The 27,952-nt window shown below is 47.5% G+C and overlaps 1 protein-coding gene and 1 long non-coding RNA gene across 3 annotated transcripts in view; one reads left to right on the forward strand and one right to left on the reverse strand.

The window, feature by feature from the left end:
* The window catches only part of Snx29 (sorting nexin 29), a 226,508-nt gene that overhangs the window by 48,639 nt on the left and 149,917 nt on the right, over nucleotides 1–27,952 (reverse strand). For both annotated transcript variants that reach the window (XM_048332417.1, XM_048332416.1), the window contains exons 16-17: nucleotides 13,872–13,988; nucleotides 841–896 (exon numbers count right to left, since the gene is read on the reverse strand). In XM_048332417.1, coding sequence (XP_048188374.1) covers nucleotides 841–896; nucleotides 13,872–13,988 — 173 coding nt within the window. The remainder of the gene's footprint in view (nucleotides 1–840; nucleotides 897–13,871; nucleotides 13,989–27,952) is intronic.
* On the forward strand, nucleotides 1,773–27,395 carry LOC125340668. Its single transcript, XR_007208800.1, has 3 exons — nucleotides 1,773–5,352; nucleotides 19,106–19,111; nucleotides 27,382–27,395. It is a non-coding gene; the product is annotated as an uncharacterized LOC125340668 (long non-coding RNA).

Consider the following 27,952-nt stretch of genomic DNA (forward strand, 5'->3'; position numbering starts at 1 on the left):
ACTTTCACACTAGGAGAGTAGCAGCTGTTTGTGGTGGAGGGACATGCCCTCTTTTGGCTTTCCCCCAAAAAACTACATAAACCAAGATTTCAATTCAACTATGCAGGTAGCGTGGTTGCTGAGCACATGCAAGGCCTGGATTCGATCCTAGCACCACACACAGAATTACATTCTGAGTACCTGCAGTGGGTGGCCTGGTGCTCTTACCTGCACTAGCTGATTTAATCCCCATGGGAGCTGTTTAAGGCACTGTCCAGGGCATTTCGTGGTGGTTTTGCCCTGTGGGATGCCTGGAACCTTAAATTTCAAGTCACCAGGTATCCACACACCCCACAGCCACATTTATACCTTCCTAGATCCAAACCACACATGGTCTACAGATGTTGGCTGGCACCATAGTGCTAAAGACAGCAGCTGTGTAACCAGTGCTGCACCTCTAGGCTCCCGCCTTTGCCTCTGCTCACCGTGCTCTCCCAGGCTCGATGGGCTACTCAGTAAGGTCAAAAAGTAATGGGTCTGACCCTGGATGGAAACCTATGGAACCAAGTAGACCTTTTCTCTTTAAAGGTGATTGCCTGAAGTCCTTTGTTACAGTAACAGAGAGCTGACTGACACAGTGTGTATTCTGTGGTTATGTGGTGCAGTGCTCTGTAAATGCATATGAATGACTGGCTGACAGTCTTGTCTTCTCAGTGATCTTCCATTCAGGTCCTCTACAACCACATGGCCTTGGACAGACATCGCAGTGGCTTCTGCTTCCCCCAGGGGTCTGTGGGGACATGGGCCAGGAGCACAGTCCTAGTCCTAAAGAACCCCTCAGGAGCACAAGCACAGACTTACATTTCAAAATCTGACAAACTCTGGTCTTCGGATGTTTGGCTCAGATCTCCAGGTACCTATCATTGGGAGACAGAAGAGAGAAAACACTCAGTGGTTGCCATGGTTTGCATAATGACAGGAGATGTCTGCCTCTTGTGACCCCCAAATGGTCCCCATTCAGGAAGAGGTGAATAGCGGTCAATGGAGAACAATGGGAGACTGGGAGGGGGTGGCTGGAGACTCTGGCAGTAAGAAAAAGATGTGTACTGTGTGATCTCAATTATCTTCTCAGAGAAGGACTGGTAATCCTATTGAGATAATCACAGCCATAGAAGCTTGTGATTTCAGAGCTCTAAAGAACTAATTGGAATCTCGGATGTAAGGTATCAGATGTGTGATGGAAAAAATATCCATTGTCATCATATTGGGCAATACATACACACCCACCCACTAGTGAACACAAGCCAATGTACCCCCAAGTCACCGCATACCCTCACCCGGAGTGGGGGTGGGTGAGGAAGAACATGCTGCTCCTGATTCAGAAGGGCCACTGGATGAGAGAAGCACAGTAGAATCCCTCTGGTCCCCCACCAGCACAGCCTGGGAGTCCTGACCATGCTCCTTGGAGGTGAGTGTGAAGGCACTGGACAGCACGTGTGACCTCCAGTAAGCCCCATCTCCCAGCCTCAGGTCCCCTGAGAGGAAACCAGGGCTGTAGAAGAATTTGCAATTAGGATGTAAAGTGCCCAGTGCTGGCAAACGCCCAGTAACTGGTGAAGTGATTCTAAGTGATTCTAAGGGAATGAGCTTTCTTTCTGATGTGATCAGATCTGAATTGGAGCTGGGCACTGGTGGCTTATGCCTGTAATCACAGCTACTCAGCAGGCTGAGATCTGATAATTCCAGTTGGAAACAAGTGTAGGCAGGAAAGACCATGAGACTCTAATCTCCAATTAACCACCAAAAAAGCCAGATGTAGAGCAGAAGAGCTGCTAGAACGCCAGCCTTGAGGTTAAAAAAAAAAAAAAAAAGCTGAGATAGTACCCAAACTCTGAGTTCAAATCCTAGTCCTTGGGGGGCGGGGTGGGAATCACCTCTCTATCTCTTATCCCTACTACTTAGAGAACTAAAAGATTATAGACAAACTAGAGTTCTAACTACAGACAAATGGCTCAAGTAATTGCAACATGTCTATATAACACAATCAAGTTAAATTTTTCAGTGGGTTTTACAGATATGCATGTGTGTGTGCATTTGTACGTGTGTGTACACATTCTCAAGGGTGTGGGCCTAACACTAATCCTGGAAGGAAACATAGTAAGTAATAACAGTGGCTATCACAGACAACAGATGGGGAAAGTAGAGAAAATGACACATTTTCATTTCCTATTTTTCTGTAAGATAAAAACATGATCTTCTGAATTGCTTTGAAAACTGCAAAGGTGCTGTTGAAGAGCAAGCTGGCTTGCTCTGTGCTGTTTTGACACAATCTCTCAGACAGATCAGCAGTGTAAGTGCAGGGTGTGTGCTAAGGTGCTGGCGCAGAGAGCTGAGACCCTGTCATGTCTGTTATGCTTCCCGAGCCCACAGCAGTGAAACCCAAGGTTCAGATACAAGGGCCAGGGGGTGCAGGCCAGCCCTGGACCCTGGTACCCCACAACAGGAATGAGGCTACCAATTAAAAAATATTTTTAAATGCTAGATCTTCCAGAGTACACTGTTTAAAAAGCTCTATGCTCTTTAATGAAAAGCAGTCCAGGACTGCAAATGTCCAGTGTGGTCCCTGACAGTATCATGCAACCTCCATGTGTCACATGGCTAGAGCGAACACAGGGGAAGAAGAAAGTACACTGGTGCACACAGAAAACTCATAGGAGTTTGACTTACTTACCTTGCACTTCTCTGCACTGAGTAATGATGAACAAGTATGTGCCAATCTAAGTATGTACCATATTATGAGGCAAAGCAAGTATTCCTTCTACATCACCTTTCCAATCTGTGCACAGCCCTAAGACACAGAAACCCAGAGAGACCAAGCTCACAGACACATGAAGCGGGAGAGGACGAAGCTGGGGCTCTGGAGCCACACGCCCTTCCCCCAAGACACCACTATGCCGGTGCATGCGCACACTGAGTCCACTGCACACAGTCAGGATTCAGGCTCCCTCTCACAGGGGTGGAAGGTGGCCCCCCTGCTCCTCACCTCCACACCTGGTTTGGAGATGGTGAGGACCAAGTGCCCAACCACAGGCTGTCGGGACACCATGCCACTTCCTCTTTGTCAGCCTCCCTCCCAGCAGGAAGTGAACAGAGCTTGCCCCTCAGAGCTGCCCTCTGGTGCAGCTCTGACTGCATAGCACCCCAAAGGGCAGAGGTGAGAGCGAGGAAGACAAGTGAAGGAAGATAGGTGGACTTTATAAGGATGGCACCACCATGCTGTTGTGAGGAGCAAAGAGCTTCTGCAAGGACCCCCCACAGTCCTGATGGAGAAGCTCCCCTCAGGACTGTGGGGTCATCTGGCTGGTGAACAGAAGGACCTGGGAGCCATTAAGTTCCACTAGCTCAAAAACATGAGCCAGGCTGGTCACCAGGCCAGGCCCCACCCCATCTGTGTGCTGACCACTGAACTGAGCACTCTCAACTTCTGAAAATGCAGCTGCTTACAGGGTGCTTCAATACCCAGTAACAGAACCCACAAAGGGTGCCAAAGACCATTTGGTTAGTAAGTAACACAGGCCCAGGGTCCAGCTATGTTCCTTCTCAATGCAGAATCCTGTGTTCACCCGCGGGAGGCCCAGCAATGGGGTAACCCAAGCTCATATCCAGAACCGTGACTGGTGGAGGACCTCTGATAGGGGAGCACTTTCAGAAGGACTCCGGCTCAGAGGCACCATCCCTGGCCACATACCTAAACAGACCCCCTGCGGCACCACCCTCCCCAGACATGTCCCAGTCTGAAACCACCCCACAATGCATGTCTATGATGGGTCCTTTCCCTGCAAGCTTGGAGAATAGCTTCCACGTCACCCAGGCAGCGCCTTTCCCCATTCACATGGCACCCAGCAGCCGGGGCTAGCACTTGCCACATTGCAAGTACTGATTAAATGAATGAACCGTAATATAAGCTATCTTTCTACACTGAACTGTCAATCAATTCTTAAACTGCAAATTCAAAATCTTCAGGCAAGGCGAGATTAGTTTGGAGATAAAAAGAACCAAAGAAGCCAATCTTATTTTCTCTCTTCTAATTACAGGGCTCCCAGATTCACTGTTCAAAGAAGAAAAAAAAAAGCAGAAAGGAGACAGGATGGGGGCAGCAAACTTCATCCCAAGCCTGGCACAGCTCCCAGGCCTGCATGTACCAGAGTCCCTCTCACCATCCATTTCCAAACAGCCTTCCTCAATCACTAAGTGCTCACTGCCCAGCACGGCCACAATCTCCATCTCACCAACACTCCTGCTTTCTGCTCTTTTTATTTTATTCTGGCAGTACTAGGGATTGAACACAAGCTCTTACACTCGCTAGGCAGGTATTCTACCATGTGAACCATGCCCCCATGCTCCTTTTGGAGTTGTGTTTTTCAAGGAAAACTTTTAAGTCTACCTAAGCAGGCCTGGCCACAATTCTTCTACTCGTGTTTCCCCAAGATGACAGGCCTGCCACCACTGCGCCAAGCCATTTGTTGAAACTTCCTGAACTTTTTTGGTCTGGAACCTTGGTTCCCAGATCTCTACCTCTCAAGTGGCTAGGATTATAGATGTGAGTCACTATGTCCACAGCTGTTCTCATTTTTTAATGAGAAACAAAGTGTGAAGAGGCACGGCTCTTTCTCCCACCCAGCTGGGGTGACTAAGCCAAAGGAGTCCTCAAGTCCCTGCTGATCTGATCTGAGATGTCGGCCTGCACCGTCCTTGCCACCAGGAGGCACCAGACAGGGTCTGGACCTCATCCAGGGCTCCGTGCTTGTCACTATTAATTTGTTTGCTTTACAAATATACAATAAGAGCTTCAGATGCAAGTGGTTTAAAAAGCAATCAAGGTCAAGGACTCATTGCTGAGAGTAAACAACTAGCAGATAAAAGCTTTGAAGAGTTCTATGTTACCCTGTGTGCAGCCAAAACCTGGGAAGATTGTCAGACGTCTATTCTTTCCCCCAAAGATTGTGAGGGCCTCAGGGGCAATATTTTCAGAACCCATGACAATACCAGACATACCTGATTGCTCAGCAAATGTTCCCAGAGGATGGATGGATGTACAGACATTCAAATGGAGAGATGGATGAATATCTAGGCTAAAGGAAGGAAGGGAAGGGAAGGGAGGGAGGAAAGTAAGAAAATGACTCCATTTACTAAGAATGGACACTTACTTTCTCCCTAAGCATTGGGGCTACTTGGACAACATACATACAAAGACAAATCCACAGGGCCATTTGCTGCAGCATCAGTTTCAGAAGTGCAAGCTGAAAACAAGTGAGAAACAATTACATAAAACAGGCAGGCAGAGTCGGACTGTTCGTCTACTGAAAGAACCATGTGAGGGGCTGGGAATATGGCCTGGTGGTAAAGTGCTTGCCTCGTATACCTGAAGCCCTGGGTTCGATTCCTCAGCACCACATATATAGAAGAAAGCCAGAAGTGGTGCTGTAGCTCAAGAGGTAGAGTGCTAGCCTAGAGTAAAAAGAAGCTAGGGACAGTGCTCAGGCCCTGAGTCCAAGCCCCAGGACGGGCAACAAAAACAAAACAAACAAGAACCATGTGGGCCTCTTCGCCCACAGAAGACAGCCAAAGCAAGACAGAAAACAATATGGTGGAAAAGCTAGTGTTTTCAGGAAGAACTCAGAGGATTCTTTGTCTATAGGTGTGGGCAGAATACATGTCCTTGTGTGTTGATCATTTCCAGAAAAACACTAAGAAAATGAGACCGAGACCAGACAAGGTATACAGAAGACCAGGGACTGCTACATACCCAAGAGCAACTGCCAGTCTCTCTGCCCATCCCCTCTCAGTGGGCATATTTTAAGAACTAGTGAAAGATGGAAGGATTTTTTTAATGCCATGTGGACACCAAAATCTGCAATGCCACCATAACAAGTATCCTGCTGTTCTCACAGAAAGATCTAGAAGGCTACACACTAGAGATCCTTGAAGAGATAGGGAATGGAATGAAGGGTAGGTAAGTGGTGGCCAAAAGTTTACAATGAGAATGCATTTCTCTATGATTTGTAATTTTTTTAAATAGTAGCATCTATGGTGGGGTAGATTTGATGGTAGCCTCCACAAGGGTGTATCCTCAGAATTTATCAATGGGAGCCTGTGTGGAAAGGGAGTCTTTGCACCTATAGGTAAGCTAAAAATCCTGAGAGTATCAGACATAGCAATAACCCTGCTAGGGGGAAATTGCCTAATTTTAATGTTTTTATCAATAAGTAATAAGTGACTAGGTTCTGCTCAATAGAGATGTCAGGTATCACTGGGTGCAGGTGGCTCCATACCTATAATCCTGGCTACTAAGAAATTATCTGCAGCTTACAGAGGAGCTAGGGAGAGCAACTGGCTGGAAATTGTGCTCTGTGGGGGCAGGAAGGTCATGCCTGCTGGGGGCACAGGCACATACATACACACGCGCGCGTGCACACACACACACACACACGCTGGCAATGACACTCCTGGTTGTCAGAATAAAAAAGAAGGGCCACTTTACTTAAAACCGAATAAAGTTAATCTCAGTTCATCAACATTCCACATTATCAAACATTTGGCCAAGTCAGATCTCAAATGCCTGACGGGCAACATCATTTGCCTCTCAAAGCATGGTCACTTAGTGCGAACACGCTCCCAGCTTTTGAGTATCTTTGGAGAAGACCACTCAAACCCTGTTTGACAGCATCATTCCCTCAGAAACCAAGGTCAGCAGCTCCACTGAGCTCATGGGCAAGACGGCTGTGGCTCACACTCGAGGGTGGGCAATACCAAGATGGCAGCCATCTCCAAAAGAATATGTTAATGGCAACCAACAGTTTGGCTTTTTACAACTAAATCAGAGATCTTTTAACCAAGATGCATCTGACCCTATAACTTGTGTATCTCCCAGAAAACAACAACAACAAACGAACAGTAAGACATCTAGGCATAATGTCCTTGGCTGCCCAGAGAATGAAAACTCCATGGAACACACAGCAAAATCAGCACTGAGCTTTGCTGGGTTACATAAGTTCACATCAAGGAGATGAGGGGGCCTCCCAAAGGAGGCTGTGAGGTGTCTGCGAAGCTGCTCAAAGTGCCACTTTCCAGCACAACAGACCTAGCTTAATGAAAGTTTGGGAGAAAAGGAAATCAAGACAGGCTTTTATTTCTCAGGAAAAAAAAAATTCAATAGGAACTAATCATTTTTCAAAGATGTACCAAGTCAAATAAAATTATGGTAGGGAACGTATGACTAATCAGAAGAGAACTCTATTAACATGGGAAGAAGAAATTCCTTATTAAATTACAGAATAGGTGGGCATAATATATTTAGTTAGAGAGTTTGTACAAGTCTAATCATGTAGCTATTATGTGTCCTTGGAATATTGTGTGTAGTTTGGCAGAAACAGAAAACATTAAGCCAACAGGCAATGCTTGGGAGGAATGCGAGAGGTGAAGTCTAAGGTTTTAAGATGACAAGAATGGACCAGTCAAGGGCAGTGCTGCAGTCTGACCACCTGGAAGGGAGAGCAGCCCAGACCAGAACCAGTCACAGGACCCTGATCCACAGTAATGACCCCGCACTGAGAAACAGTCTGCCAATCTCACACCCTAGTCAGGAGCAAAGCAAGCCAGGATCTCAGGATCACTGTGGTTGCTAGCTGGTGGGGAAAGCAAGGGGGGAGTTTAGGAGCAGTGCCCACGGGAGACAAGCGATGAGATCAGAGTGCACTTACTACATCAGTGAGAACAGGTCTTGCTGGCACCAACAAGAAGTAAGTGTCATGAGCTCAGGATTCTGAGTAATTGGGTCTATGCACCTGGGTCAGATGGAGCCCAAAGGACAGACCATGAGCTCATATGGGACATGACTTGGGTGATAACAAAAAGAGACTAGGGCCCATGAGTGCCAAAAGCACCTTGGCTGTGGCTGCCTGTCACTGCTGCTGCCAGGTAGTTGATGAGCAGCAAAGAGAGACAATGTAATCGGCAAGTGTCACAGTGGCCTCATAATCCTGGCTCATCTTCACAAGAATCAATGTGGCCTGGTCACACCTTGGGGATGGACAGCACATGTCGTGGACTTGGACCTCTTCTCTCCACTCTCAGGGAAGTCACAGGTACAAAGTTCGTAAATCTCAAGCATCTTGGATTTTGCCATTGCTTCCTACTTGCATCAAGGCAGGACTAGCTTTGAAGCAAAGTTTGCACACGCTGAACTTGCTAATAAACACAAAACTGTCATCTCAATGGAAATGTATTTTTTTTAACTCTGCACATCAGGCTCCATCCATCTGAACCCAGTCCTAGCTCCCAGTGGAAGCCAACTACCCAAGGTGAGGAGCAAAACTCAGGGGCAGAAGTTTAATACAGGCCCATCAGGAAAGAAAGGCACGGGATCCAGGAATTCCTGCATCCTGGAAGCATTAGCATTCACCTCCAAGATCACATGACCTCTTGGCACTTGTCTATGCTCCAAAAAACTTGGCTAGGAGGGGGGAGCTTTTAATTCTTGGGCACAGGGAGGTTTAAAGTGGACTATGCAAGCATCTTTCCAGATGATTTTGTGTCAAGAACTAATGTTTCTGAGTTAAGGCTCTATGTAAGATACATTTTTTTTTTTTTCGGCCAGTCGTGGGCCTTGGACTCAGGGCCTGAGCACTGTCCCTGGCTTCTTCCCGCTCAAGGCTAGCATTCTGCCACTTGAGCCACAGCGCCGCTTCTGGCCATTTTCTGTATATGTGGTGCTGGGGAATCGAACCTAGGGCCTCGTGTATCCGAGGCAGGCACTCTTGCCACTAGGCTATATCCCCAGCCCTGTAAGATACATTTTTAGTAGCCTCTTTTAAATGGCACTTTTCAGAATAATCGGCTTCAAGACTGTAGACGGTTAAAATGTGAGTGTCCAAGTAAAGGATGAAAACAGTCTCTTAGAATTTGGAATGCAGGATTCAGAGTGCAGTGGGACTGTAGAGAATTTGGCACTTGATCGTCAGATACTCAGTAAGTGCCATGCAGCTGAAAAATACATTTCTTATTAAGCTCCTCTACTTAACTATAGTGCCAGCTCTGAAATGGGATCAGTCCCTCTGAAGACTGCAAAATACTGAGAAAGTCCAAGGAGCATTTTATTTGAAGTGTACCTTATTATAAAACTTCAGAGTGGATTTTCCCCATCTCTCGCATCCCCAGCTTGAGCCCATCAGCTGAAGGAAGGTGTCCCATGGAAGGCACAGGCTGGTCACCATGGGAATTAGCACATTTCTGCCATCTAGCAGGGCAGGAGGGCACATTCCTAGACAACCAAACACCCCGGTGAATGGAGTGTTGCCATGGAGACCACAGGTAAGTGACATACTCCAGACTGTAAGGAAAGGGACGGGAAGACACAGTCCCCATGGCAGGGAAGCTTGCAGTCCCCATGGAAATGCAGAGTGATGAGGCAGAGTGACACACAGAAGAGGACTAGCCCAGTGTGTGGCAAGGGGCAGGGAAGAGTCCACGAGGGCTGGATGGAAGCTGGTCCTGCTGTACCTCCACTTCACTAGAATCCCACACTGAACACTGAAGAAAAACTACTTAGATCCTAAGGTAGACACCCCAGTACTGCGCTGAGGGCTTGACAAACACTGGATTGTGCTTGAATTGCAGCAGGGAGGGTGTGGTGACAAGGTCTAGGGGTCTGAGTTTGCATTCAGTGCTCTCGTGCCTCAGGTGAGGTACAAGATATCTCTGTACCCCAACTTGCTCCAAGAGAAATGAATATAATAGGTGCATCATGCAGGACTGTCTAGAGGATCAAGGAGTCAAGTGCATACCAGCCCTTAGCAAAGAGCTGCCAAAGGGTGATGTCCTAACCACACAGATAGGGGAGGTGACAAGGCAGGGGGTCACCCCAGCAACACCACAGATCTCAAGTCATGCCAAACCAGTCCGGCCTTCCTGCTTAAGTTGAAGTGACCAAAAATAGGGCTTGGGACAGAGAAACAGACACCACTGAAGAGACAAAAAGAGGAGCCCAACTTGTATCACATGTAGTGTGGACACATCTGTACCCAGGGGAACAAACCTGAGCCTCACCACTTGCCTTGCTGTTGGCTTTCAATGTCATGGTTTCAATGCATTGTGACAGTAACTCACCTCCACCTGCTGCCCTGTAAGTGCTGTGTCCCTGCCTCTCTTTATTATTCAAACCAGGAGCTCTTCTCCCAGAGAATAATCAAATCCTGCACAAAGATTTAAGAAAAAAAAAAAACACCTCTGCATTCATTCATATCTTATCCCAGAGGGAGAAACATAATGAGAAGAGAGTCCTAAAAATACCTATATTACAAAAGAAGAAAAGGGAAAAAATTCAACCCTTAATCCCAAATTCTTTCTCCTTAAAATAAGTAACTTAAAGTATGTAATACTATGACAAATACTATTGAGAGAAATCTGTGTGTCTGCTCCTGTCTTCCCTTTTTTTTTCTTTAGTTCATTTCGATAAATATAATTCTATATGCTACTGCACCTTTGTGTTCCTCCCCTAAGAGTAACCCCCTTTGGCTTCACTGTCCTGTCTTTTTCTTAATTATCATTTGGTCTATGCAGTCATCCTCTACTTAAATGAAGTCGCCACAAAACAATCATTGATTGAGCCCCTAGTACATTAAAGGCATAGAGGTTAGCAAAGAGAGCTAAAAGCAGCACGGGCCTTACCATGGGCCCAGCCCCAAGAGAATGATGGCACCTACCACATGCTGATGCCATATTTATTCCCACTAGGCAGAAAGGGAGTTGAGGTTTCTGGAGAGAGTACACATCCCTGCCCCTACAGTCACTGCAATATTCTGACAGTCTGCGAGGAAGTTCACTTCAGCTTCTTTTGTCTGAGAACCAAGCCGACTGGAAATGAAGGCAGAAGAGGACAATGGTCCAATAGATACTGTTGGCTATGAAGAAGAAGAGAAGGTTCCAGAATTCAAACTGAGTTGAAAACAGCCTCCTTCCTTCTGGCCTGGCTGTCAGGCCCTGAGATGACTGGGACCAGAGGCAGTAGTGACAAGGTCAAGAGGGTCCCCTAGGGGCCACTATCCCAAAACTCTAGCCACCTTCAGGTCCTTATTGTGTTCCCTATCCCTGCCTTGTGGCCATCATAACCCACAGGAAAGAACGCAGGACAAGTGGACCTGGCTAGCAGAGGCTGCCACATCCCTGGAGGACATCGGAGCTGTAGCAGAAGGGGCACAGCACAGGGAGACAGTGTGTTCGCATGTCATGAGCCCAGGAGGAACTCCATGCCACCACTGACATCCATTCCAGGAGCCGACCCACGTTTGTGCTGCATCTGCCACATGAATCACCAGTATTCAAAGGAAGCCAAAAGACGCAGGGAACCTGCCTGGTGGAAGGAGACAGCTGCCAGTGATGAAGAGATGAAGGGACAGGAAGAGATAGAGATGTAAAGAAATGGACTGTCTGGGAGGTGTGACCTTGTGGGGTTCAGGAAGGTTTCCTGAGGAAGTGATGAGTAGATATGGGGTTGGGGTTGGGGCTGAGGCTCATAGTGGCCTTTTGGGAGAAAAAGAACAGAAAGCAGGTGGTACAGGCAGCTCTCTCAGGCATCATTCCTCTGGAAAGATCACCCCAAGACTGGCAGCACTTCCTGCCTCTGAATAGGAAAGTGAAGGGGCCTCGGGGAGGAGGAGATTTCTTTTTCTCCAACTGCTCACTGAATACCTTTTTTAACTGCTTGACTTTTCAGCATGAGTGAAATAAGGTTTGTCAAGAGTCCTCCAGATTTGGCACTTTTCAAAAAAATCCAACCTCTGAAGTCAGATCCAGATCCTGTCACTTCTCACTGTGAGATGTTGAATGAGTTGCTTAGTTTCTGAGCCTCAGTTTCCTCTTCCACACCACGAGGACCACAGTGTAACCACTGTTAAGGTGGGTAGAAAGTGCTTGTACTTAAAGGCACTCAGTCAGCTGTGGCAGACAGTAGTCACTCATGGAACAGCAGCTATTAATATTGGCAGTTCGAGATTGGTACTAGCTGGCTGGCTGCATTGGCCACAATGAGCAAGAGCAGCCACAGTCAACATAAAAGGCCCAAGAGGACACCCCCTGGGGCCAAGCATCCTAAGCTAGGGAAGGGAACTCTGCTCCACCCCGGTCTACCAAAGCCAAGCCTGTGGCTGAGTGGGCTGGCACATCTGGGGTAGGGCAGGGACATGGGAGAGCATCACCAGGACTCCTCAGCCCCACTGCCCAGCTACAGAGCCACAGAAGAGACACCGACCTGAAGCAAACATTTGTGTCATGGACCTGGGAAGTGACAATGCAAAAAGACAGATAGCAGACCTTGTGTGATTTGTGATAGAAAATACACCCCAACAACAATTGTGTCATCATCAAAATTAAACCTGAGTCTGCATCTCCAGATGCAAATGTGAATTTAAGGAACTCCAGGAAACAGAGGAGCATGCCAAACAGCACTTCAAAGCTGCAAATGGCCTAGTGTCTTCCATGAACACACAAGATAAAAAAATAAGAGGGACACAGGAGAACCTAGGAAGAGAAAGACTCCACAGTCGCAAAAGTGAATGGTGGGTGCTCTGGGATGGAGAGGGAGGAAAAGGGACTACAGTTGGTAGGGGGCAGCTTCAGCTGGAGAAGGAAAGGTTCTAGAGGTGGATGGTGACCTGTATACTATGCTACTAGACTCCACTCTCAAAATGATTAAGATGAATGTACACACTGCCCTACTATGTAACTGTACTCTTTTTGCACAACACCTTGTCAAAAAATTGTGTTCAATTAATAAACAAATAATTTTTAAAAAAATGATTAAGATGACACATTTTCTACTATGTATCTATTACTATGTGAAAGAACAAAGACATCAACCAATCACAATATGTGAGCTACACATAGATCCTGAGTGCAATACTGAGATGCCTGGTCATTTGAACAGTGATATTTGTTGACATACAGGAAGTGGTGATAGGGATAATAATGGTAGAATATTTACATTTCCTTATTGTCACACATCAATGGCAAGAAGACTATTGATTAAATAATACACAGTGTCCAGGGATTAGGGGAGGGGCAGGAGCACTGGCCCACTTGACAGTGGCATTGGAAAGTGCACTATGCCTGCATACCTGGGGCACTTGGCAATTCACATAATAAACTACACTTAAAAATGAAGAAGTACAAGAGGCCGGGTGTGAGAATGTGGATGGCGTGTTTGTGATGGCAGATACTAGAAAGAACCAAACACGTATGAACACAGGACTGTGTGGCATTTCATCTAACAGAGAAGGGCAGAGTCAGGAAAGGAATGAGCTGGGCCAGAGGTTCACAATCAAGAGAGCTCTGCCTTCAGGGGATAAGGGCTGAAGTCGGCTGCTGTCTGTGGTTGTCACCCGTGGGAGGCGAAGTGACTGGCCTCCAAGGGAGGGCAACCAGGGATCTCACAGCATCCGGGAGAGACCCCTCCCACAAAAAATCAAATGACCCCTAATGTCAACAATATAAAATCCAAACAAACCAAGTGGCCAGTGGGTATGTGTGTCTATAGAGGAGCACACGGTGAGGAGCCACGGTGGAACACTGAGTGAGGCTGTGCTCTTCGAGATGAGGAAGAACACGGAGGGCAGGGCTAGGTCAGTGTGGGACCAGGTGACTGCAGGGGAACCTGCACCACTACATTCCTTTACCCTCCGGCCACAGCGAACAAATGCAAGAGAGCTCAGCGTGGGCTGGGGCTGGATGGCGAGAACATGGATATGCAGTCTTTCACTTCCTCCTTGATACACCATGGACATGTGGACAGAGGGGGCTGGTAGATGGCAGGGCCAAGACCTGTGGGCAGGGACACTCACCGGTCCCCGGAGGTCGATGAGCTCTTGTCTCATCTGTGACACCAGGGCTTCCTTGGCCACCAGGGCCCTGTGCAGGCGCTCGTTGAACTCGATCAGCTCTCCATGCATCTCTGCCACCTGGAACAGACAAGCACCAAACTGTCAGGCTCAGAGGCAGGGTGTTCCCTGTGGTGCATAACCCCTGCTCTCCTGCCCTCTCCTTTCTGCCAGATTTCAGCAAGGCATGGATTGGAGATGGTGGCACGCTGATCTGTGAGCATGACTAAATTGACCTGGCATTTTGGAGCTGCCAGCCCACAATTCACAGTCAGAACACAACAGCTTCAGATCACGTCTGGGCCGTGAGCTCTGGTTATTAACCAACCCACACGTTGAACCAAGGCTCTTGTGCCAATCTGAGCAGTGGTTGCCAAGAATGTCCCTGCAGTGATGCAACAAGAGAGGCCACAACCACTCTTTTCATCAGGCCTTTGATTTTGAAAAGCCACAACACAGAGCCATAGCCTTATCTAGAATGACATTGATGATGGCAACAAACTACTGGGCCACCGCAACCTGAAGCCCTGGTGCTGCCTGAGGTCCTGGCACTAGTGAGTCCCTGCTCACTCTATCGGGATAAATCCTTCCCATGGCCTCTGCTAACTCGGAGAGGCAGATGCCATTACTGCTTATGGAAAAAGCCACAGGAGCTTTGGAGTACATGCGCTCCTTCAAGGTCACAGCCAGTGAAGGCCAATGGAGGGCCCACATGCAGCCATTCTGGCCTGCAGTGAGCCACGGATGCTTTCCAAAACTAAATGATCCAACCTCCTGGCTGATCCAGAGTAAATAAAAATGCAAGTGGCCATAAGGTAGCCTCTAATCAGTGTGCACACTACTCAACTGTGATTTACGTAAACATTTACAGAACATGAGGCACTGTCCAGCTATGCTTGTCCCAGAACCCCACACAAAGACCCCTGAAAGCACCTTAGGAAAAATTTGCAGGGAGCAAGGTCAAGAAGACCCTCATCCCAGCCCTGCCTTCCCCCAGAGACCACACTCCTATAACCCGGACTCACCCCACATTCACTACACCCTATGTGATATGTAATTATGTTAGGCCATTTGTAACAAGCACTTCCCAGGAGATGTAACAGTGTCAAGATGAGGATGGAATATAGATAGAAGCTTTGTGGGTGGAAGGAAAGGAAGTGACTAGCCTGGGTCTCACATCAGGGGGATCAAGAATGAGCCCTCCTTTGGGGGTAGACTTTGTTTTATAAAGGGCAAAAGGCATAGAAGGGGAATATGTTCTTTCTGTTGCTTTTGCGTCTCCTTATTCATGCTTTTTAATGAAGACATTTATCAGTGAGAGAAAGAATGGAATTCGTTGAAGAAGCAGGCGTTTCAAAGAGTTCAAACCCTGCACCTGAATCAATCAATGTGAAGCTAGCTCAGTACCTGACTGTCGTCTGCTTGGCGAGTTCCCCTCAATAGGAGGGCACGGCTCTCTCCCTGCAGTGCCCACCTCCTCCAGCTGGTGGGAAATGCTAAGGCAGATGCCACCTGAGCCACAGCAAAGACCACACAGCTAACAAAGGGATAGGCAGCTTCCTGGCCTTTTCTCCAGCTTTTTTGCTTTGTGCAGAACAAAAATTAATATTCCCACTGCCTTATTGTTTCTTATCCCTTTGGTTCAAAAGCTTAAGTTGATCTTCTCTTGGCCTTTAACCAGCACACACACAGTATTGCTAATAACCCGAGTCCTCCACATGGAAATCGATAAACCCTGTGCCAGCTTCCTCGGGGCAGGGGATCCATCCACCTCCCAGCAAGCTGGAAAGAACAGCTGCAGGACCTCCTCTAAATGCCTGCTAATGCACCCTGGAAAATGCTAACCTTCAATACACGCCACCATCCTTTCCAGAGTGAGCCAGAGTTTGGGGGTTTTGTTTCTGTTTTGTTTTGCAACGAAAGCCAGAGTGCTACAACAGTTTTCCATAAATACATAAAACATCGGAGCATCGCAGCCTCAAGTAGTGTTTATCATGAGCTGTCAAAACCCTGGTTCTCTTTTGCAGGCAGAACGGGAACTTGACCACGTCAAACAAAGCTTGCATTTCTCTGGGGAATGGGGGAAAATCTCGTGGAACAGAGGAGACACAAATTGATTAAATAATTAACCATTAAGCTGCAGTGTTCACTGTTAACCAAGCTAGCCTCTGAAACTCAGCATTTTTACAATCATCTGCCTCTGCACTGCCACTGGTATAAACAGCTTCCATCTTACATAAGCACACGAGCTTGGTAACGATTTCCAAACTCCAGCACAATGACAAACACATCCTGGACTCGGAGGTCTCAGAAGAGGAAAGTGAGATCACTAACAGTTCCCGTGGGCCACAGGGTCACAGGCTCTGGAATTTTCTATCTCCTCTGACCACCTTATTCTCAGCAACTAGCAAGAAGTGCAGGACCGGGATCAGCATGTGTGCAGCCCTCCGAGGCAGGCTTCCTCCACACAGGCACAGTGGTCTTCCTGAAGTCACCTCTCATGCTGGCACCTGGGTCACACCCCCAGTGCCCCACTGCCCAAAGGCAAGCCCTCCCCAGCCCATCTCTCTCTCTGGTGTCTCACAAATGTCCAGCAGACCCCAGGCCTCTGCTCCACAGCTATGCCGAGCTCTGGACGGTGGACCTGCAGACCAAGAGTCCCGTCCTATGGGCACCTTCAGGGGCAAAGCACCTGAAACTGGCAGGGAGGCATCTAGGAGAAGGGTTAAGGTCAGGCTTTGGTGCAAAACAGGCCTGGGCCCGATCAGCTATACGTCTGAGGACCTACCCTCCCCCTCCCCCAGATATGCCCAAAACTCAAACTCCCACACTCCTATCCCTTCTTTGCTTCAGGACTTTTAATGATGCTGCAAACACGGGGCGACGAAGGATGCCTGCAGCTTGTACCAGGATAATGGGGGTGGGGAGGAGATGGAGCAGCACTGGGTTGGTAGGTGCTGGAGCTGAGTAGGACTGAGTACTGGGCACACACCAGGATGCCAGACTATCTATCTACCCACAAATCTCTCCATAACTCAGGTTCTTCTTGTTCTTGTCCCTAGACTCGTGCAGTAGCAGGTGGGGGAAGACAGGTGATAGAGGAGGGAAGGGAACATCTCAGGGCAAGGTGGCTCTGCCCGGGTGACCATGCGCCCATGCCCTGCCCCCTCCACGTGCATCTCAAGTCCTGTTCACTCTTCAGAGTGTCCCCTTTCCTCCCAGCCACCCTTCCACCTTCTCCACAAGTCACCCTTGGTGGTAACAACAACAGTTGCTATTTTTTTTTTTTTAGCACTTCCTGTGTATGATGTGACTTCTGAATGGTCTCAGCCCTGGGGCTTGGGTTCAAGGCCTTTGATATTACCCTAGGCACTAATACTGCTCCTATTTTACAGGGTTTGAGGCCCACAGGGGCTAGAACATTTTCCCAGGGTCACATAGATAGCCACAATCCTTCCCATGTAAGACAGTGCATGCTCAGCACAGGGCTGCCTCCTCTGTAAGTTCACAGCTCTGGCATGGAGTGCCGAGCCCACCTGGCTCCTCGAGTCGGACCTGGGATTTCCACCTACAGCCCCAGAGACTGGGCCAATTGTAGGAGGGTCAGTGGAGGAGAAGCAAGCACAGAGCACACAATGAAGCTTACCTGGCATCACACAGTGGCTGTAATTATAACCCATTACAAGCACAAAGCACTGTGTTAGGCTGGGCCTCTATAAATGGGTCAAGAATTACTTGAAAAGGCTTTGCTGGCCTCTGCTTAACAAAGCCCTGCCATTGCAGGCTTGCTCACAAAGGATGGCTATTGATTTCCCAGGACCCCAGGCCCACGGCAGCTCAGCAGGCGCCTCCTCTCCTCTCTAGCAGTGAAAGCCCTTTCCAGCCTGCAGGGCCATGAGCTAAGGAGGAAGAGAAAGAAGAGGAGATGGAAAGACCATGGCTAAAGCAGCTACTCCATGAGGACCCCACCCCCTCTGCCCCATCCAGTGCCACACAGTGTCCTTGAATCCGCTCAGCCACATGCCACCCTTGGGCCCATCTGTGGATAGTTCCTCCTTCAGAAACTCCAACATCTGAAAAGTTTCAGATACTTTCACTCAGATACCTGAGCCCTCTACCACCTGTGTCAAGCAGGTGATTAGGGCCGCAGTGAAGCAATCCAAGTTCCCAACTCTCATGGGATCCACAATCTTGATCTGCACACTGACAGGAATGAAACATGGGCTGCTAGGGGCTGGGTCCAGTCTCCGCTAGTCATGAGGGGATGGATCACAGCCTCCCCCCTCCATGAACCCCGTTCCTGTGGGGTTCACTGTGCTGCACTGCCCACTCTGCAGTCATTAATCCATCCGTTATTCTGGCCTCTGTTTGCACATCTTCACTCCTTCAATGACCTTAGTGAGCAACCATGTGCTAGGCACGGTGGTGGATGCTGGGTTCCAGAAGCAACCTGACCTGTGGGAATCTAAATCATCAACAGCACAGCAGAAAGCCTGAGGTCCCTGGGGGGCCTGGAGGAGAGGTGCCCACCCAGCCTGGAGAGCACAGTGAGGTTGGAGGGTAGGACAAGGGCAGTCAGCATGAGGCAAGGGAAAAGGTCCAACCAGGCCACCTCCCAGCCAGTCCCCACCTGCTCTACCCTGCCAAGAAGGACTTTAAATCAGGTAGGGACTGACTTGCAGAACCCTTCAGTCTGCAAAGCGCATGGGTTCACCACGGGGCAGTTGATTATTATTCTGGAGAATCGGTTGCCAGACCCTGCGGGTTATATAACACTGTGAATCTAACACTAGCTCCCCAACTCAGAGGCTTCTCTGAGAAATATTTCACCCTCAAAGTGTTGTGCCTCCATTTATTTTGCAGGGCACTGGGAAAAGCACAGATTTTCATAGAAAGATGTAAATTCTGAAATTATGTGGCTTTGTCATATTCTAATGTCTTCTAGAAATCAGGGGAGGCTGGTCTACATCTTTAATCATATTTCTTTGGAAGGAATACACACAGACCTCCTGAATATTTCAACCACGGCTTGATAAATTACGTCCAAGTTTCAAAAGAAAGACAGTAAATGAAAAACATTAAGTTTTATAAGCACCAAAACTGTTTTTCTCCCTTGAGAGCCCCTTTCTCACACCAAACAGCAAGGAGAGCCGAGGAGGTAGTGATGCCTCACTCCTGCTGGGGAGGAACACGGGGAGGTGTGTGTTTGTGCAAGTGAGAACCCGGCACACAGAGACACATGCGCACACGGGCTGGGCATACATGGCGTTCAGTGAACATGAGCAGTGTCGCTCAGTAGTACACTTGGAGCTGGATGACACCCAATGTGCCAGCAACTTGCTGGGTCAGTCACTTTGCATCTTTCAACCTCTCTGAGCCTCAGTTTTGGCTTCTGCAAAATGGTTCCCACTTGTTTTAAGGATTAAAGGGGCATATGTGGACCTAGGGACCCATAAACCACAGCAAAATTCTGACCCATATTACTTTGATTAATGCAAGGAAACGTGTACACACACAGACACAGACACAGACACAGACACACACAGACAGACAGACACACACACACACACACACACACATACACACACATACACCGTGGAATTCACAGGTGGGCAGGCTGGATTTGAATCTGGGCTCATGCTTGCTCCTCCAGCAATATGCAGTCCTTCTGCCCTCTGCTAGCACCAGCCTTGGGGTGTACCCCTGATTTCCATCTCTAAAATAGGAGAGCAAATGATTCACCACTTGCCATGCATTTAGAACACACAAAGAAGCACATATGTCACCAGTTTAAATGCAAACCCTGAAACTACAGAAAGCATGGCACTCCAATTATTTTCATTGTAATTATAAATTCAAGGTATTAAAGTCCTGACAATAGAAGGAGCAGCCAGTGAACCTGCTGGCAGACAGGATATCAAGGGTCCCAGGACATGGGACTTTTTCTTTAGCTCCCTAGTCACCTGCTAGTCTTCCTCAAACTAGTCCAGACTTCCACCAGACCAAGTTCCCCTCACCACTAATGCAGTGTTTCCAAGATGCCTTTGACCTTGGCCCACAGTCACATACACACTGTGCTCCAACCAAACAGGGTTAGGTGGCCCGTCCCCACACATGCACCACATGCCACATCACCACCCTGCCATCACATCACCACAAACTACACAGCCCAGTCCAGGGATGCAGATGTGGGAGGGATCTACCTTCAGAACCAGCCTCCCAAAAATGTACATCCCGGGCTGGGAATATGGCCTAGTGGCAAGAGTGCTTGCCTCCTACACATAAAGCTCTCGGTTTGATTCCCCAGCACCACATATATGGAGAACGGCCAGAAGGGGCGCTGTGGCTCAGGTGGCAGAGTGCTAGCCTTGAGCGGGAAGAAGCCAGGGATGGTGGCTCAGGCCCTGAGTCCAAGGCCCAGGACTGGCCAAAAAAAAAAAAAGGAAGTACATTATTAAAAAAAAAAAAAAAAGTACATCCCATACAGGGAATGGCAAATTACATCTCATGGACCAGATCAATCCTGCTGCCTGTTTTCCCATTCTTTTAAGTACTGGTCTGTGACTCTGAGCCACAACCACCAGTCAAACAGACACCATGGAGCCACAAGCCTACAAAGTAAAACACATTTACTGGGTGGTCCTTAGGAGATTGCCAGTCTCACTCAACCCCCCTGTCCCCATACCAGAGTCATCTGGCCCAATCTGGCCCAGGACATGCACAAGCACACATGCACACACACACATACACACACATGCACACATCGCCCAGACTGCCCTTCAGACCCAGACAGAAGAGAGAAATCATGAAAATTACATTTGGATATAATCCCAGTGATAAAGTGAAGAGAAAATCTAATTTGCTGCATATTCTTTTGTTCTCAGAAATTGCCAAGATGTCAACCTCACACAAGATAATAAATAAGAAGAACTGGCAAAGTGCTTCCCAAATATTTAATTAATGTGTTTTATCTGCTTCACCACCTGGGAACAATGGGCCACAGGTTGGAAGATCAAGTTTAAATGTTCACGTTGAATTCTTGGTTTTGTACAGTGCTTGTCACAATTTTAATATTACTTAAATGCAGGTTTTTCCTGTTATTATTAATTAGGTGTTCTCTAACAGTCAGTATCAAACTTAACCTTCAAAGAAGAGCTGCCAGAATGCATTTAACTAATTTTTGCAAGGCAAACCCTGCCACATCACCTTGCATTAGCTTTCTAATCCTTCTTTTTATGCAGTTTCCTTGTCAAATGAAAATCTGTTACCATTTCTTTCAAATACACACCTTCTGTCACTGCATTCTAACAATGCTGCTCAATTCTTGATGTGTGTGTTGTTTTTTTCCCATGGTCTAGGTTGCATGTATGAAAAAGAACATAAACTTGGCCTCCTCAGTCTGACTTACTTAACATCACAATCTCTCTAGTTCCACTCATTTTCCTACAGATGAGGTAATTTCCTTTTTCTTTTGCTGACCAACACTCCACTGTGTCTATGAACCATATTCTTTACCCCTTCACCAGCTGATGGGCAGCCAAGCTGATTCTATCATTTTATTGCAGGAAATAAAGAGTGTCTGCTGCCTTACCTTCCTTCAGATTGATGCCCATAGTGCTACAGTAGGGACCTCAGGCAGTTCTAGTTGCAGTTTCTTAAGGAGTACTCCATACTCCATACTGATTTCCACAGTGGTTGCACTAGTTTACATTCCCACCAACAGTGTCTGAGGTTCCTTTTCCCTGCATCCTCACCAGCATGTGTTTGTTTTCTTAATGACAGTCGATTCTGACTAAAGTCAGGTGGAATCTGTGTGGTTTGGATTCGGACAGCTGGAAGCTCTGTCAGCACAGGGGCCTGTTGAGGTGAGGATGTGAAGGACCAGCCCCTGCTCTCACACCTCACCTCTGCTCCTGGTCACAAGCCTCATTTCCTGACACAACCTGCTTCCAACGGACATTTCCTCCACATTTCCATTTACACAACCACAAGTTCTCACACAAGAAAACAGAGCCTTGTCACAAACAGCACTTATTCCCACTGTGGCTCAAACCAACAGCAAAGCCTTGGCCATCTTGTTACTGGTATTGTTAAGTCTGGGATTCATGCTACATCAGCCCTGGCGCAGCACAAAGAACTCAGTGACAAACAAGCCTTAAATAAATGACAGCGAGCTATGTGCTATGCCAGGAGGAAGATGGGGGCTGGGATGGGCTTTCCTTCACTCAGCCGAAGTGTTAACTTATGCCTAGCAGGATCACTTTAAGCATGTAAAGTTTACTGTGTGTCGGCTATACATCAATAAAACTGTTTAGGGGAGGAAGGGAGGCACCTAAGCAGCACCGTACAGCAGAGGAGACATTTGATTTTTATTTATTGATTGATTGATTGATTGATTGATTGCCATTCCTGGGGCTTGGACTCAGGGCCTGAGCACTGTCCCTGGCTTCTTTTTTTTTTTTTTTCTCAAGGCTAGCACTCTGCCACTCGAGCCACAGCGCCACTTCTGGCCATTTTCTGTATATGTGGTGCTGGGGAATTGAACCCAGGGCCTCAGGTATACGAGGCAAGCACTCTTGCCACTAGGCCATATCCCCAGCCCCCAGAGGAGACATTTGAAATCATCTGTTCAGGGTAACTCACTGGGAGCTGGGGGCACGTGGCCTATAGGGAAAGTTGGTTCTTCCAAAGAGACATGGTGGGTAATGAGATGAGGCTCCCGGGATGCCATAACCTAGTTACGATCTGTAGTAAACCTAAGGAAGTAGGGCTTCCTTTGGAAAGAAAAGTTCTAAGCTGGGTGGTTGCTTAGAACCAAGTCTGCACATGCTCAGGGCAGGGTGCTGTGCTTGTTTTATGGGTTGTACTGTCAGCAAGACACAGGACAGAGGAAGCTGCAGCTTGGTCACATCCTTGGGGCTGGACATTCTCCTGGAAAGCAGGACATGGGACTCAGCTCAGGGACAACAGCACTAGGACCAAGCACAGAGGAAATGCCCTCCTCCCATCTGTGTGTGCACAGAAATCACAGCAAACCTTGGACACACCACACACAACGGCACAGCAAACACACTACGCAGGTCACCCTCCCTACTCTACCTTGTGTCCCAGCTAGTGGCACAGAGAGATCTTCCTCCCACCCTTCTCTAGGGAAGAGCACTGTAAATTGCTTCCCCTGCCCCATGACCCCAGCCAGCCATGACCTGTGGCTTGTCCTCTCCTCTCTACCTGTCTTTAACTATTTTGACACAACACATGGCTTAGCAACCTCATCCACGAGTACCAGAACTGTGTTCTGGCTGCTTTATTTCACTCACTAGACAAGCAAAGCCTTATATGTTGTCAAGGCTCCCCAGCTGAGAAACGAGGGCTTCGCCTTGCATTTGCACCATCTAGAAACTGCGCCTGTGTGGCTATTCTACATTACTGCAACAAAGCGACACCAGCAGTGGACAGGCCACTTCCTGCCATAGTGACTGACTCCCAGCCCTCTTTAGGCCCAGGACAAGAGCATCCTGTGCTACTAAAGCATTCCACATTCTTTAAAAATATATATCTATTTACCTTTTAAAATTTTTTATTTATGTGGTACCGAGGAATCAAACCCAAGTCCTCATGTGTGCTAGGCAAGCACTCTACCACTAAGCCACATTCCCACTCCACAGTATATCACATTTAAGACAACAATAAATTAAATTAGGAATATATATATATATTTATATTTCTCTGTTTCACATTCAACCAAAAGGAAGAGCTTCTCCCTCCCCCAGCCCTCTGTACATGGTAGGTAAAGGTTTGGAGAGCTGAATTATTTTTACTAACAATCCATCTGCCTCCTTTTTTTCTTTACGTGGTCTGAGACTGGCACTCAAACTTGGTATCTGATGCTTTCACTTATTAGCAAGTACTCTACCAACTGAGCCACAGCTCCAACTCCTGCCTCTCACTTTTGACACTCATCTGCCATGAACTCATATACGAGCTACTTATGTGGGGCTCAAAAAACATACAGATGCACTGCATACATACTACACGCACGTGCATGCATGCAATATACATGCACACACACACGCGTGCCGTACATTCCCTTTCCCAGATTTCACATAATCAGAAAGCTGACGTAGCCAGACTTTTTATAGTGTCATACTAGATAACTGATGTTCATAATTACGGCCCTGAGGCACGGCAAGTTCCCTAACTGCCTTCTAAATTATCGAAGATCAAATTATGTTCACTTGCGTTTTAGCATTAAGTGTATTTTAATTATATTCTCATTCTTGGAAAATTAGTAACTCATACAGATGAAATAGATGATCTATAAAGCTTTGTGAATAAAACATTCTGGATAAAGCTCAGATTTCCAGAATATTCTCACAGAACTATATTCTGATGTCATTCCAGGTAAATGAGTTTAAATTTTTTTCTTTTCCCAAATAGAATATGGCCATTTATAAACAAGTGAATTACAAGAGTAAATTTTTTTATGTAGAAACTACATGGTGGGGGGAGGCAGGAGGCTGGGAATATGGCCTAGTGGTAGAGTGTTTGCCTGACATACATGAAGCCCTGGGTTTGATTCCTCAGTACCACATATATAGAAAAAGCCAGAAGTGGCACTGTGGCTCAAGCAGTAGAGTGCTAGCCTTGAGCAAAAAGAAGCCTGAAACAGTGCTCAGGCCCTGAGTTCAAGCCCCAGGACTGGCAAAAAAAAAAAGAACTACAGGGGGCAAGAACATAGATGACAGCAATGAAAAGGATGGACCAAAGATACAAGTCATACGATTTCAAGAAGCCAAGGACAAAAGAAAACATGACCCCCAGCACCCTCAAGCACCCAGATTCCTGACCCCTAGGGTCTCCAGAATCCTTCCTCATACACATCATACACAATAGTAGCAATTAACCACACCCCACAAACAGTCACACAGAAAACACACCAATCATCCAGGTGGTACAGGCAGGAGGATCAAAGTTCAGGCCAGTCCAAATTATATATTGAGCTCCTATCTCAAAATAACCAAGAGCTGGGGATATAGTTCAATGGTATAGTGCTTGCCCAGCATGCTCAACACTGGGGATCCATTCTCAGTACTGCCAAGGAGAAGGGGGGAAGGAGAGGACAGGAAGTGGAGAGGGAAGGGTAGAGCAGGGAAAAGAGGAGAACAAAGGAGAGGGAAGGAATAACACCCTACGTGCGAGCAAAACCCACATGACCTGGCTACCTTATTGCTGCCAGCCTACAGCCTGTCACAGACTGGCAGTGTCCTGGAGAAATGTAAAAGAATCATTCTTCAGACCGGAAAAGGATTCCAGCTATACCTGCTTCTGCTAGTAACTGTGTAATTCAAAGGCAAAAGGTTCTCTAGTTGCCCTGGCCACCCCAGCCATTGCTGGGCATGCCCCTGGACTGGCTACTGCCAGGATATTCTGCTATTGCTCTTGCTTTCCACAGGGTGAGTCTAGCAAACAGGATGCTTGCCCGAAGAGGATCACTCAGTAGTCTACCGTAGATCCAGGACTAGAAGCAGGGCAGACACATCCCATGGCTCACCCCACCCCTCTAGCTCTGCCGATATGGCAAGACAAAATCTGTACAATCAGGTGTGTGATATGATTATGTGGTGTATGTAGGTGTCAAGCAACGATTATCACAATCAAGTTAATTAACATATCCGTCAGCCCCTAGTCACAGCTTTGCATGAGGGGAAAGCTAAATTCACGTAGATCTACTCTCCTGGCACACCCTAGGCCAGTTAGTTATACAGTGGTGGTAACCACAGTCACCAAGCTGAGCTTCTCAGAACCACACATCTGTACCCTTTGGCCAACATCTCCCCACCTACCCCACCCCAGCCCCTGGCAGCTACCCTCTACCCTCCACAGGTCCCAGATTTCAGCCCCATCTGAAGGGGTCTGCCTGCAGGGGCAGATGTGGCTGAAAAGCAGAGGGATGAGGAAGGCAGGCATCTGAAGGAGGAGAGCAGAGAAAGAGCTTATGCTTGGGGGGGTGAACCACTACTTCCCTCTGGAAAAATCAAATCCAAAGACAAAGCACAAAGTTCTCTTTTCCAGCCTGGATCCTGACACTTAGAAGTGGCACATCCCCCAAGAGTGGTTCTCAATGGCTTTGGGGAGGGAAGGTATGGATCTGTCCCCCGGGAGACATTTGGCTATACCTACATTTTTGTTTGTCAGAGCATGGGAGAAGGTTGACTAGCATCCAGTGGGTGGAGCCAGGCATGCCAGAAACACCCTACACTGCACAGTATGGCCCCCACAACAAAGGACCCTGATATGGAGCAAGTCACTGGACCAGGAGGGAAGGGGAGAGGAAGGGTGAGAAAGGGGAGGAAGAAGGAGGGAAAGAAGGGAAGGAGAAGGAGGGAGGAAGAAAGGGAGGAAGGAAGAAGGGAAGAGGAGAGGGAAGGGGAAAAGAAAGGGGAAGAAAAGGGGAAAAGAAAGGGAAGGAAAAGGGGAAGGGAAAGAGGGAAGGGGAAGGGGAAAGGGAAAAGGAAAGTGTTCTCTGACCTAGAAATTATCAAGAAGCTGTAAAACACTACTGAAAAGAAAAAGGTTACCATTCTGATGTGTCAAAAAAATTGTAGGAAATTTACATTTCTTTCCTCCATACATAAGGGCCTCTAGCACAAAGTTTCGGGTGTAAAATGGCATTCTAACTGCTGAAAGCCAATTTAATCCACTTGATTTTATCACTTTTCATGGAAATTGGCCATCACTTTGCTATAAATCCAGGCCATCTGAGCAGCTTCAGCCTGGAACACCAGGAGGGCTGCTGTGATGCCTTTTCTTTCTTTTTTCTTTTTTCTGAAGAAACAGATAGCCCCTCTCTCCTGCAGTGCCACAGCAGAGGGAAAGCCTTCCTATTCACTTAAAACCAGGAAAGATTGCCCAGAAGACAAAAAAGTAATATTTCTGCATTTAAATCCAGTTTTTTTCAGAGAGATTAATTCTGCATATTGCATAGTAGGAATTGGGCTGTTCTAACAAAAATGTACTACATTTGGGAGAGAACTGAGCTCAATGGCTCATTTTTTCAGACCATTCCACTCAGGCCTCCTAGAGAAAAATGGGCAGGTACACAGAAATTGGTCTTTGTTAAAGTTTTGGGGTTTATTTTGTTTGTTTGGTTTGGTTGTTTTTTTGCCAGTCCTGGCGCTTGGACTCAGGGCCTGAGCACTGTGTTCTTTTTGCTCAAGGCTAGCACTCTGCCACTTGAACCACAGCGCCACTTCTGGCCGTTTTCTATATATGTGGTGCTGGGGAGCCCAGGACTTCATGTATGCAAGGCAAGCACTCTTGCCACCAGGCCATATTCCCAGCCCTTTGTTAAAGTTTTGAAGTTTTTGGAAAGCTGGTTGCTCTTTTCCTCCTCCAAAATGGCTTTTTATTTTTTTAAATCACCTAGTGAGGGTGGGAGAGATAATCCCAATTCCAATCTGTGCTAAAGAAACAGCTCTTTGCCCAAAGCCACGCACAGAGTTGCCTGCAAGAGCCAAAGAAGCAAGTGGATGGGACACGTTAAAGGTTCCGGGGAGGGGAAAGAAACTTAACAAGCACGTGCCATGGCAGAAGCATGGCTGACAGTTTGCCCTGGCAAGGCTGAGCTTGCTGTACTGAAAATGGAACCCGTGAGTCATGCCAAGGAGACAGGGTATATTCGGCTCCTGCCTTCACCGGTTCTGGAGGTAAAATTTACCTTTGTTAACGGAAACTACAGCAAAAGCAGGATGCTGATGGGGAAAAAATTAGCCACAAAGGGAGTTGTGAAAGGGTTATTTTTTGAGTAAAAAAGTTAAGAAAGCTGTGTGCAACTTGGCAAGCTGGAGCTCTTAGGCTGGTGAGAAGGAGAGGAATATTCAGGAACCCTGGCAATCTATCTAAAAAGCAGAGGCTCACTGTGGTCACTGATAAAGTAGGAGGTAACCTCACAGTCTTCTCTGGGGTCTGGGTCTCCCCAGGAGGAACCAGCAGTCATGATTCTGGTGGAAGCAACAGGGATTCGAGGACTGAGGAGGGAGAGCACT

Source organism: Perognathus longimembris, chromosome 23, assembly GCF_023159225.1.
Source record: "Perognathus longimembris pacificus isolate PPM17 chromosome 23, ASM2315922v1, whole genome shotgun sequence".
Taxonomy (NCBI): Eukaryota; Metazoa; Chordata; class Mammalia; order Rodentia; family Heteromyidae; genus Perognathus; species Perognathus longimembris.